Source organism: Rhincodon typus, chromosome 6 (genome assembly GCF_021869965.1).
Source record: "Rhincodon typus isolate 14 chromosome 6, sRhiTyp1.1, whole genome shotgun sequence".
In the NCBI taxonomy this organism is placed as follows: domain Eukaryota; kingdom Metazoa; phylum Chordata; class Chondrichthyes; order Orectolobiformes; family Rhincodontidae; genus Rhincodon; species Rhincodon typus.
The window spans coordinates 61,187,972-61,200,339 of NC_063337.1; the positions used below are offsets into that span (position 1 = coordinate 61,187,972).

A 12,368-nucleotide genomic window follows, 5' to 3' on the forward strand; every position below is an offset into this window, starting at 1 on the left:
ATCAATAACATGATCCTCTTACCACACCAGAAGCTTCACCAAGTTAGTTAAACATGATTTGTCCTTAACAAATCTATGGAAGCTTTCCTGAATTAACTCATATTTATCCAAGTGACAATTAATTGTGTTGAATTATCATGTCCAGAATCTTCCCTCGCACCCAATTTATACTGACCGGTTAGTAGTTGCTGGCTACAGTAATCTCCTGGTTGTTTATGAATTTATGAACTGTGGATACAGAATGTCGATCACCTTTGTTTAAGTTTTAACAGCAGTTTATTGTATGAACTGTGTGATGAGGTTTTGATACGGTAAACTACTTGGCATGGAGTATACTGGTTGTGTTGGAATCATACAAGCTATTAAAATTCTTGTATCAAATTTATTTAATGGAGATGAGCATCAACTTGAAATAAGTAGCTAAAGTGTCAGTTAAAATAAGATTCAATGGTTTTAATTTGAGTTTTCATATTAGCATAGAATGTTTATGCTCAGATGATGAAATTGTGGAACTTATCTTCAACATTCACTAACTGGCTATGTTAACCAAAGTATTAGTGCAAAAGTTTATGCCTAGTACAAGATTTTGCAGAATTGTGTTCAGTTTGAATTTGAGTCATGAGAATACCTCGAAGTATTATGCAATTAAAGAAATCTTTCTGTCAAATGCTCTTGAATGCTTTGAATAGACTTGGTAAATTATCTTGTAATGATAATTTAATTGCTCCAACAGATATCAGGGTATTCATTAACTGTGCAAGCCAAAGACAGTGGAACACCTTCCATGTCATCTACAGTTACTGTGAATATCGATGTCTCAGATATTAATGATAATCCTCCTGATTTCATCCCAGCAAATTATTCAGCTGTCATTCAGGTAAATGTCTGAAGTAGCTCCAATTCATGTTTCTTTCGTATATTATTCAAATTGATTAGAATGATATAATCATCAGGTTTTAATGTGAATCATGCTCATATCATGCATCTTTATTTTCAACTTATTTCAGATTATTTATATCAAGAAAACCACTTTTTGCTTCTGAATACATTAGGAAATATTCTGAATTTGAATTGTTCTAATAGTGATACATTTTGTTAATTTTTGGTGGATCTGAGGTATGTTTCTTGGGTATCTAGTTCTCAGGTGGGTTTATATATTCTTGGTTATATGTTCTTGCTATTGAAAATGTGTATGGTAAATTAGGAAGCACAGAAGCAAAAAAACCCAATTGTTTATCCTGCCCAAAATTAATACCTTGCAATAGTGCACTTCTTCAAATACCTTGCAGGCTTCCCCTTAAATTGTTCAGCCTTCCTGCCTGCAGTGCCTCACTGAATGTCTTGTTCCATGTGCTCAGCGCACCCTATGATAAGCAGTTAAACATGGACTGTCTGCAGACTTTTTATTTTTGGGCTTTGTAGTAATTTCAAATATCTTATTGTGGTTCGGTTTTAGTATCACCTGAATCTCGAAACACATCATCATAGAATCATACAATCCCTACAGTGCGGAAGCAGGCCATTTGGCCCATATCGACCCTCCAAAGAACATCCCACACAGACCCACCCTATTCCTAGATTTCCCATCGCAGACACTAGGGGCAATTTAGCATGGCCAATCCACCTAACCTGCACATCTTTGGACTGTGGGAGGAAACCAGAGTACCCGGAGGAAGCCCACACAGACAAGGGGAGAATGTGCAAACTCCACACAGACAGTCGCCCGAGGGTAGAATTGAACCCAGGTCCCTGGCACTGTAAGGCAGCAGTGCTAACCACTGTGGCAAGACCTGCTATCCTCTGGAATGAAATCTCAGAATGTTCTAACTCACTCCCAAAGATCAACAGTTTTGAGCTAGGATTTGATACCCTCTTCTGTATTTGCTGCAGAACAACAGACAGCAATGTGGTAGTTCACAAATTTCGAATATGTATACATTACCTTGAATATGGACATACCCCCTGATACTTGCTGTGATCTAGTTATATTTACTTACTATTTTGTCCATTGCACATTACTTTCAAGAATCTATCAACATGTCGTTTGATATTATATTATGTCTTGAAGTGTACAGCAATTTAGTTGAAATTCTTAGGGGCTACATTCAATAACTTTTGAAAACAAATATGGGAATTGTGAGGACAACTAATCAGCACTAGATTTTCTTTTCCTGATGCTGTTAGTTTGCATGATTGTTATGTGCAGTCAGAACTAAAAACACTTGAGTTACTACACGCTTCAAAGGTATTGTACAAGTTTGTGCAAGACTTAAAAGGGGACCTGACCTATTTAAAGACAGCCCGCATCTTTTAAATGGGAGGCATTTTCCATCTGGATCTGTTTCTGGAAGAGAACCTGAGCAAGAAGAGTGTGAAGAATTATGGTGCAACAGGTGGGAAATTGTCCCACCAGGTTCTTGATACTACTTTGATTGCCTTGCCAAAGAACTAAAACAAAAGGGAATATGTAATCTAACAGCAGGGTACCAGTTGAGATCTTGATCCATGCCATCAAATTGGTCATTTAGTAGCCAGACCTACACCAAACCCCCATTAACAACTGGAATATGGTGGGAAATGGTGCTTAACTGTTAAAGGTCCCAGTCGCCCCAAGGGCAGGCTGACACTTAAGAACTGCTTTGTCACTGCTTAAATTTGATAGCATTGACTCATCAATGTTACCTCCAACCTCCTCCTCCAACAAGCTACTGGCCAGCTTTTTCCTAGTTGTAGTGGGATAAAGGCTTCATGCCTAAAGTTCAAGCTTAAATCTCATATTTTTGCACCAACATTCCATAACTGCCTCTTCCTTATTATTTTAAACCCTGTCTGCCATAATGTTGTGACACCTGAAAGTGTCAAAATATAATTTATGTTCCTGGTTCCATATCGTTTATATAGCCAAGAGACAGCTGTGGCCCCAGCATTGATCAGCATGGTGCTCCACGATTGACTGCGTGGGACATCAGCAAAGCTTTATTAAGCCCCACTAGCTCATCCTATTTTCAATCTCCCCATAAACCTTTATCTATTTTCGATGGTTTTTGTACTACGCAGGCTTGTATTGCAAGGTTTCAATACCCTTGTTAATATGTATCTATATCAAACCCACAGACTTTGTGCCCAACAAGATTCATCTATTGCTGAGAATTTTTCTTCTGCTAAACCTATTGCCATTCCGTTATCTGTCTGAATGTTTTATTAGCTACATGTTGAAGAAGCTTTCATGCAGAATTCTGCATCATTCCTTAGCATTGAAAGCGATCAGTATCTTCACAATGTTAACCTCACCTATGCCACTGCATTTTTCTGGAAATATCCAGCAGGTTGGGCAGTATCTGTGGGGGAAGAACAAAGCCAATGTTTTAGTCTGCTGACCTTTCATCAGAACTTTCAGAAGTTAGAAATGTAAGGCTTTAACCAAGTGTAAAAGGCGAGTCTGGAAAAAGAACAAAAGAGAAATTCTGTGATAGTGCTTCACAGCATGAAGTTATACCAACAGGTATGAGTGACCGTGTTTCATGTCCAGTATGACACTTCAGCATCTGAACAAAAGTCATAATGGACTCAACCTTAACTGTTTGCTCTTCACAAATGCTGCTAGACCTGCTGAATTTTTCCTTTTTTATAAATTTCAGGTTTCCAGAATCCACAGTGTTTTGCTTCTATTAGGTACCAGAATTTGTATTTGACTATTGCCAATATCACACACTTTGTGCAATAGCATATAACTTCTGTCTCTTTTCCACCTCCACCATTCTTCCTTTAAAATCCTCTACTAAATCTACTCATTTAACAAGGAAGCATGTATCAGGTATGGACAGCAGAGATCAAGTGAATCCCTAGAAGAGGATAAAGACAGCAGGAGTATACTTAAGAGGGAAATCAGGAGGGCAAAAAGGGGACATGAGATAGCATTGGCAAATCAGGTTAAGGAGAATCCAAAGAGTTCTACAAATACATTAAAACAAAAGGGTAACTAGGGAGACAATAGGGCCTCTTAAAGATCAGCAAGGCTACCTCTGTGTAGAACCACAGGAAATAGGAAGATACTGAACGAGTATTTCTCATCAGTGTTTACTGTGGAGAAGGATATAGAAGATAGGGAACATGGGGAAATAAATGGTGACATCTTGAAAAATGTCCATACCACAGAGGAGAAGGTGCCGGATACATTCCCGGGCCCTGTTCTGGGGCACAGAGAAGTGATTGTTGGGCCCCTTTCTGAGATATTTGTATCATCAATAGCGACAGGCAAGGTGCCGGAACACAGGAGGTTGGCTAATGTGGTGCCACTATTTAAGAATGGTGATAAGGAAAAGCTGGGGAACTATTAACCAGTGAGCCTGACATCAGAAGTGGGCCAGTTGTTAGAGGGAATCATGAGGGACAGGATTAACTTGTATTTGGAAAGGCAAGGACTGATTAGGGATAGTCAGCATGGCTTTGCGCGTGGGAAATCATGTCTCACTAAATTGATTGAATTTTTTGAAGAAGTAGCAAAGAGACTTGATGAGAACAGAGCAGTGGACGTGATTTATACGGACTTCAGTAAGGCATTCGACAAGGTTCCTCATGGTAGACTAGCAACGTTAGATCACGTGGAATGGAGGAAGATCTAGCTATTGGGATACAGAACAGGCTCGAAGGTAGAAGACAGAGGGTAGTGGTCGAAGGTTGCTTTTCAGACTGGAGGCCTGTGACCAGCGGTGAGCCACAAGGATGGATACTGGATCTACCGCTTTTCATCACTTACATAAATGATTTGGATGTGAACATAGGAGGTATGGTTAGTAAGTTTGCAGATGACACCAAACTTGAATGTGTAGTGGACAGCGAAGAGCATTATCTGAGAGTACAACGGGATCTTGATCAGATGGGCCAATGAGCCGAGGAGTGACAGATGGATTTTAATTTAGATAAATTTGAGGTGCTGCATTTTGGAAAGGCAAATAACGGCAAGACTTATATACTAATGGTATGGTCCTGGGAGCATTGCTGAACAAAGAGACGTTGGAGTGCAGGTTCATTATTCCTTGAAAGTGGAGACCCTGGCAGACAGGATAGTGAAGAGGGTGTTTGGTATGCTTACCTTTATTGGTCAGTGCATTCAGTATAGGAGTTGGACGATCATGTTGTCGCTGTACAGGATATTGGTTAAGCCACTATTGGAATACTGAGTGCAATTCTGGTCTCCCTGCTACAGCAAGGATGTTGTGAAACTTGAAAGAGTTCAGGAAAGATTTACAAGGATGTTGCCAGGGTTGGAAGGTGGAGCTATAGGGAGAGGCTGAATAGACTGGGGCCATTTTCCCTGGAGCATCAGAGGCTGAGGGGTGACCTTAGAGTTTTATAATATCATGAGGGGCATGGATAGGGTAAATAGACAAGGTCTTTTCCCCAGGGTGGGGGAGTCCAATATGTTTAAGGTGAGAGGGGAAAGATTTCAAAGGGACCTAAAGGGCAACTTTTCCATACAGAGGGTGGTGCATGTATGGAATGAACTGCCAGAGGAAGTGGTGGAGGCTGGTACAATTACAACATTTAAATGGCATCTGCATGGATATATGAATAGGAAGGGTTTCAAGGGATATGGGCCAAATGCTGGCAAGTGGGACTAGATTTATCTAGGATATCTGATTGGCGTGGCTGAGTTGGACCGAAGGCTCTGATTCCATGCTGTATATCTGTATGACTCTATTTTCTCTGCATCACGGCTATTTGCCCTCTGAACATGAAAATTGATATTTCTAAATTGAGTAAAGACTATTTTATCTGTTAAATATGCCAATCCTCATACAACTTGTACCAAAGTGGGGAGTTGAAACACTTCTTTTTTCTTCTTCTTTCTACATCCAGTGATGGATCCAAATTTTCCTCCCTAAATTGTCCATTGTGTGGCACCGGATCTGAATTGCTTGATAGCTCCGAGTCTCTGTTGGACTCACCATGCAGTAAGCTGGATGGCCGCATTCCATACAGACTTTGTGCAGTCTGAAGCAGATTCTGTGGTTGACTGCTTCTTTCCACAGAGGCCTCACAATTGAGCTGGAGTGGATGGCTGACATTGTCGATTATGTCATATTTCACCAGAAAGTTATGAACAGGATCTTGGTTGGTTTTGATAGCATTTGAATCTCCCTATTATCACCTTTTGTCTGTTTCTGCCAAAGAACAGACAACCTTGCAAAAATAACAGATATTTCTATTATGTGTCCTTTCTCTAGGCATCTTTTAAGATTTTTAAATTTTATTTTGCATTCAACTCTGATGGAATAAAACAGCTAATTCTAAGCCAACTGAAAACTTTGTTCCAATGCTGAAACATAACCTGTAAGGAACAGAAATGACATAGGAATGGAGCCAGAAAAACTCCTACCATTTTAAAAAATGCATTGAGAACTTTTATGCTCAGTCTAGTACCAAATGCTCCTATCAGAAATTTGATCATCCTCAGATCAAACTCATCAGAGTGTTATGCCAGGAAATGGCCTACCACTGTACATAGAATGAAATCTTATTAAAATATTTTTGATATGCGGGGACATTGCCATCAGGGTCTCTTTCTTGTTAACCATTCAGATATTTTTGTATGACTGAGGTAGCATATTTTATATGCTGCCTCGTTCACAACTCATGCTGTGCAGGGCTTAGGAGAGAAAGTTCATGCCTGTGAAGTTACACTCACATTTTAGGAATGTAGTTTAACAGTAGCAATGTTTTTAGGCTGTTCAGCAGGATGATATACCAGTAATTTTTAGTGTTAATGGGAAACCGTATTCGCTTTGTGGACCATTGTGATAGCAGTTAATTTCCAGGATCTCGGGCAGTTGTTCCACTGTAATGACTCAGTGAAGATCTTGACAATCAAAGCTACCATTTCATCCAGTGTCTGAAATAGTATATTTTCCCAGAAGATCCAACTTGTTTTGTATACATCAAAATGATGGTCCAGTACGATCAGTTTGTTCTTTTCCAAGTATTACTTGTTTTTGACTTTTTTATTCCCCTTTGGAGAGTGAAGACTTTTTTTTTGTTTTCTGGGTCATTTCTCACATGCTTGGAGTTCTGCAGCTGTACTAAAGCAGTTTCTACGATGGCAGTTTGAAGCTTGAAAAGTAATTGTGCAAAGTAATATTTCGCTCTTTTTCCAGTTTTTATGTAAAAGTTAGTATTTTGGTGTAAGCAGCACAGAGGCCATTTTAAGACCTTCATTCTGTGGATCTGATGCCAGAATCATTTGATCTTTTGGTCCTCATCAACTTTTCTGCAATAAATGTCGATTTATGTTTCATCGTTGTCCTGGGGTAGTTAACAGAGCTTGATTTATGGATGATTGTTTGGTATGTTTATGTCACTGCAGGGATCATGTTTTAATGAAGGTTGCTGTTGGTTATGTTTTCAATCATTGAGTTGTTTGGAGGACGTTTCACTGTGATGCCTAGCAAGATTTCTCACTGTATTTTTCCAAACTCACCTCATTAACTACATACTGCACACTATGGATGCAAGAAGGGATAGGTGAATAATTATGTTTGTGCTTAACTATAAATTTACAACAACATCATTGAAATCTTTGAAAGTCTTTTGAAATTTATGGCTATCGATATATAAAACAGATTCTGCACTTTTTAAAAAGTTTTTTAATCATTTCATAAGATCTTACCCATGACCTCCGTGTCAACCTATGCTCCTCCACTTATCCCAGTGTTCCTTCATCCCAATATTACTTCGTACACTTCATGCCAACCTATGGCACTTCCATGCCCAATACACACACTGTGCAGAATCGATGACCCCTATAGTAACAATGACATATATGAGAAAGTAAAATAAACTGCTTTTCCTACAGTCCTATAAAAGCATGAATTATCATGAGTAACAGAAACGATAAGCGCTTGAAGCCTCTTTACCCAATGTAAATAAAAATTGTGCAGTTGACAAAATAGATCTAAGCAAAAGAGTTATCAATAAGATTTTTTTTTCTTTGGACATAACTGTCTGAACAAACAAATGCCTGGCTCTCAGCCGAGAATACGTGGCAAGAACAAAAATCCCATTCTTGCAGACACTTTGTATGGGGGTGGGTGCGCCGTGCTAAGAAATTTGCCAACTTCTGCTTTCCACATCTTGGATGAAAATCCAGCCCTGTCTCACTTTCCTTGCTAGACTGTTGAATGTGATTAATATTGGAATTAATTCCTTTTTTGCATCTTTGTACAGATCATACCTTTGGCAACTCAAAATTTAAAAGAATGCAACGTATTTATGTTAGTGTGAAGTTCTATTATTTTCCGGAGTCATGAAGATTTTTTCTTTAAATAAAAGCTGAATTGGTTTATCTTATGCCAATGTAGTCATCACTGTATTGAGATATATATATATATTCACCTTTCATGTGTTTGCAGGAAAATAAATCTGTGGGCACCAATATCCTGCACCTTTCAGTGACTGACAAGGACTCTTCCCACAATGGGCCTCCGTTCACATTCACGATAGTTGCTGGAAATGATGGGAATGAATTTGTTTTAGATCAACAAGGGGTTCTGAGATCTGCAATTGTGTTTAAACAGAGGGATGCAACAGAATACCTTCTGCATGTGCAGGTAAGAGATTGTGCCAGTCTTGTGCTTTTACTCCAACAGTAAGATTTGTTTTGTTCAAAAATGTGGATGCTGTCTGAATCTCAGGTATCTTTGATGTAAAAGAAGAAAGGGTATGCATCTAAGAAGCATTTGTTTTCCTTGGATTCAAGTTCTTAGCAGACAATATTTTTCTCAACTGAATCTTTTGAACTGAACACCATGTGTTGTCTGTTAGAAGAAGCCAATTCAAAGCGCAATACATTTTTCTGTCCTGAGGCTGATAATCAGCTTGTTTTGTAGTGTTATAAATGTTAAAAAGAACTTTTCATTTTACTAATATTATGATAGTTGGTCCAGTGTATAATTTAGATTGCAATTGATAACATATTTCATGATGCTGGATTTGAAGTTACAGCATCCGTTGACTAAAATTATGAAATTTACTCTGATGCAAAGAAGTTCGATCTGGTTCCAAAATCTGTTTCTACAGGTGGTTTATTTCATTCAGTCAACAAGATAACAAATTAATTTAATTTTGAAGGGAGAAATAATAGCCCAGATAGACAGCAGTAAGAGATAACTTTTCAATCAAACTCAATTCTGAAATTAATAATTCATAAGTTATGAAGTGAGAATGATTTATGGTCAACCACGTACAAAACGTATATCTTATCTTGTCTGAGGACTGCACTCAAGTTTAATTACCTTTACTACAGTACAGAGATAAATGATTTTGATGGAGATTACGTAGCCTTCTGAGAGTCTTCATTTCTTCTATCACTAGTTAATTGCCCAATCAATAAAACCACAACTTATCTAGTTGTTCAAAACATGTTAAAATAAAAGATATTTACATTTTCATAAATTTGTCTTTACAGTGACTTTTTTGATATTGTTATCCATATTGTTAAACGTGTTATTTCAATTCTGAAGATTTACTACATTTAGTGATCAGCAAAACAAAATTGAGCTTACAATTTTATGAAAGAAAGTTAATCATTGCTGTAAAAGGACTTAAAATGATCATGATCCTTCTGTTTAATGGAACAGATTAGAGGCTCTGAATGACATATTCATGTTTCTGGTATGAAAATGTATTTACTAATGGTCTCAGATTGAGTTCAAACTGAACTATTTAGCAGTATTTTGATGGTTATGTTGAATTTGTATGTTACCAATGAAACAAAAAGAGCAAACTTTAAAATAAATACTTCAAAACACAAACTTGTGGATTCCCTTGGAGGGACAGACAGTACCACGGTGCCATGTGTGTGTTTCCCCATTGATATCAATGAAGAAACCTGCATGGAACTTGCAGGTAGAATCTGGAAACACGGTCTGTTCCATTTCAGAAAGCCAGAACAATAGAATTAGAGTTTATTGTTACACATTTTCATAAACTTTTATTAGCCGATATCCACATTAACTCAGTACACCTCCTAACTTGACAATCTCAGTTTCATGCCAGACCTGCTGAGTTTCTCCAGTACTTTATTTTTAATCACATTAGTACCATTTCTAGGAGCAGTACAAATTCCCAATTAAAGCTTGCTTCCTCAAGAAACACAATTCATATGAATTTTTTTTTGGCCTTTGGAGAATCCACATAATCTGCATAGCACTGGTCTGAAGCAAAACTGCATGAATTTTTTTAAACCTTAAACTTTAAAATTGAATGAGAATTTTGTACACAATCATATTTCTGTTCTTGTGTTTACCCCTATTGTCAAAGCTCTTAAACAGACTAAAAATGGATATGTTTGTTGTTTACTCATAATGTGACAGGCTCAGGACTCTGGCAAGCCACCACTGTCGTCTTCCACCTATATCCTTGTTAATGTGATTGAAGAAAGCATTCATAAACCAACTGCTATTCCACTTGAAATTTTTATTTCCACAATAGAGGATGAGTTTCCAGGAGGTGTAATTGGGAAGATCCATGCTACTGATCAAGATATGTATGACATCCTTACCTATGGCTTAAAGTCAGACCAAAGAAGTCTGTTCACTATAAATAGCCAAGATGGGAAGATTATTGCACTTGATGGACTGGACAGTGGCAATTATATTTTGAATGTGTCTGTCAGTGATGGGCGCTTCACTGTACCTGTTGAAGTTGTAGTTCATGTTGAGCAGGTGACTCAGGATATGTTAAACAATGCGATAAGTATTCAATTCAAAAACATCTCTCCTGAAGATTTTGTTGGACTTCACCTCCATGGATTTAGACAGAGCCTTCGGAACATTATTGCTGCCCAAAAGCAAGATACCCTTCATATCATTAGTATCCAGCCAGTTGCAGCCACACAGCAACTTGAAGTTTTGTTGGCAGTACAAATGTATAGAAATGGGTTTTACAGATCTTCTTATTTGATTCAGAAGCTTAGCAATGCAAAAAATGACCTAGCAAATGATCTCCATATTTCCACTATAATGGATAAGAGCTGCTCTGGTGAGGAGTGCAAAGAACAGTATTGTGAGCAGGTGACTGCTGCAGAAACACAATCCATGATGACCTACAGCACTGCAAGGATTAGCTTTGTGTCCCCCAGATACTTCAGGGATGCAACTTGCACTTGCAATGGTGAGTAGTACCAGAAGATTGAAAATTCTCCAACGTAGCATTTTTAAAGCTATCAAATCAGTATAATTTTTAAAAAAGCAGTCTTCTGACAATAATCTAAATTATCTGGTGATATCTATGTTGTTATAAAAGTCTTGATATCTGTATATTGTACAGTTTTATGTTTTCAAATAGACATTTGTCTTATAGTTGCGACATTTAGATGTGAATACAATATTTCTTAATCAAGCAATATAGTTTAATGCTGCCAAAAATTCAGTAAAATAATTACAGACGTGCTTTCTCACTTGAGCCCATTTTGTGAAACAACTTGTCTGAAAAACAAGGCAATGTATAGCTTGAAAAATAATTTTTGCTCTTATGAATGCTACTATTAATTTATTAATAGGCAACACAGTAACATTTCCACTTTGTGTGAATTTGCCAGTTATAAATTCATTTGCACATTACCAATCCTCACATTGTTTAATTAGTGTGGTGTGATGTTCATTAAAAAAAAACATAAACCAAAGGCCACGTTAATTTATGGAGCTTTTCCTTATGGCATCAAATACTGCTGCTGTTCTATACTATAGTGATGAACAGTTTTTGTGGATGTGTAGTTGGCATAAATTTATTTTTTTTTATTCATCTCATGTAATTGTTTTGACTTGAAGTGTAAGTAAAACAGCTGAACATCTTATTTTTTGGGTGGTGAAACTTTTTAAATCAGAATATCAGCCATATCATCTGAATAACCCTAAATTTAAGTTGCTGAAATTCACTTCTAAAAAGGAACTGTAAAGCTATTTTGCTATCTTATTCGGATGCTTTAATCAGTTTCTTCTTAAATAAAAACCAAAGTCAAATTTAGAAGCTTAAAACATATCTTTTAGTGTCCTTGCACCCAAGGAAACAGCCTAATTTTTAAAGCTTCACTGAAGGCCTTCAAATGAGCACAATTAGCAGGAATTCCCAGCATCATTAATTCACCATAGGGGCAGTCCAGTTTGTAGATAGGGCCTTCTTTCAGCAAGAGGTTTTTAAAACTTACACAAAATACCGCAGAAACTTGTGTCGAACATAAATTGCACGTACAATTCCACGGAGATAATAGGAACTGCCGATGCTGGAGAATCTGAGGTAACAAGGTGTAGAGCTGGATGAACACAGCAGGCCAAGCAGCATCAGAGGAGCAGGAAAGCTGACGTTTCGGGCTC

The 12,368-nt window shown here is 37.7% G+C and overlaps 1 protein-coding gene across 5 annotated transcripts in view; it reads left to right on the top strand.

The window, feature by feature from the left end:
- fat3a (FAT atypical cadherin 3a) overlaps positions 1-12,368 on the top strand; it is a 689,153-nt gene that overhangs the window by 611,988 nt on the left and 64,797 nt on the right. For all 5 annotated transcript variants that reach the window (XM_048598158.1, XM_048598163.1, XM_048598159.1 and 2 more), the window contains 3 exons: positions 734-877; positions 8,409-8,606; positions 10,371-11,169. In XM_048598158.1, the coding sequence (XP_048454115.1) occupies positions 734-877; positions 8,409-8,606; positions 10,371-11,169 (1,141 nt within the window). The remainder of the gene's footprint in view (positions 1-733; positions 878-8,408; positions 8,607-10,370; positions 11,170-12,368) is intronic.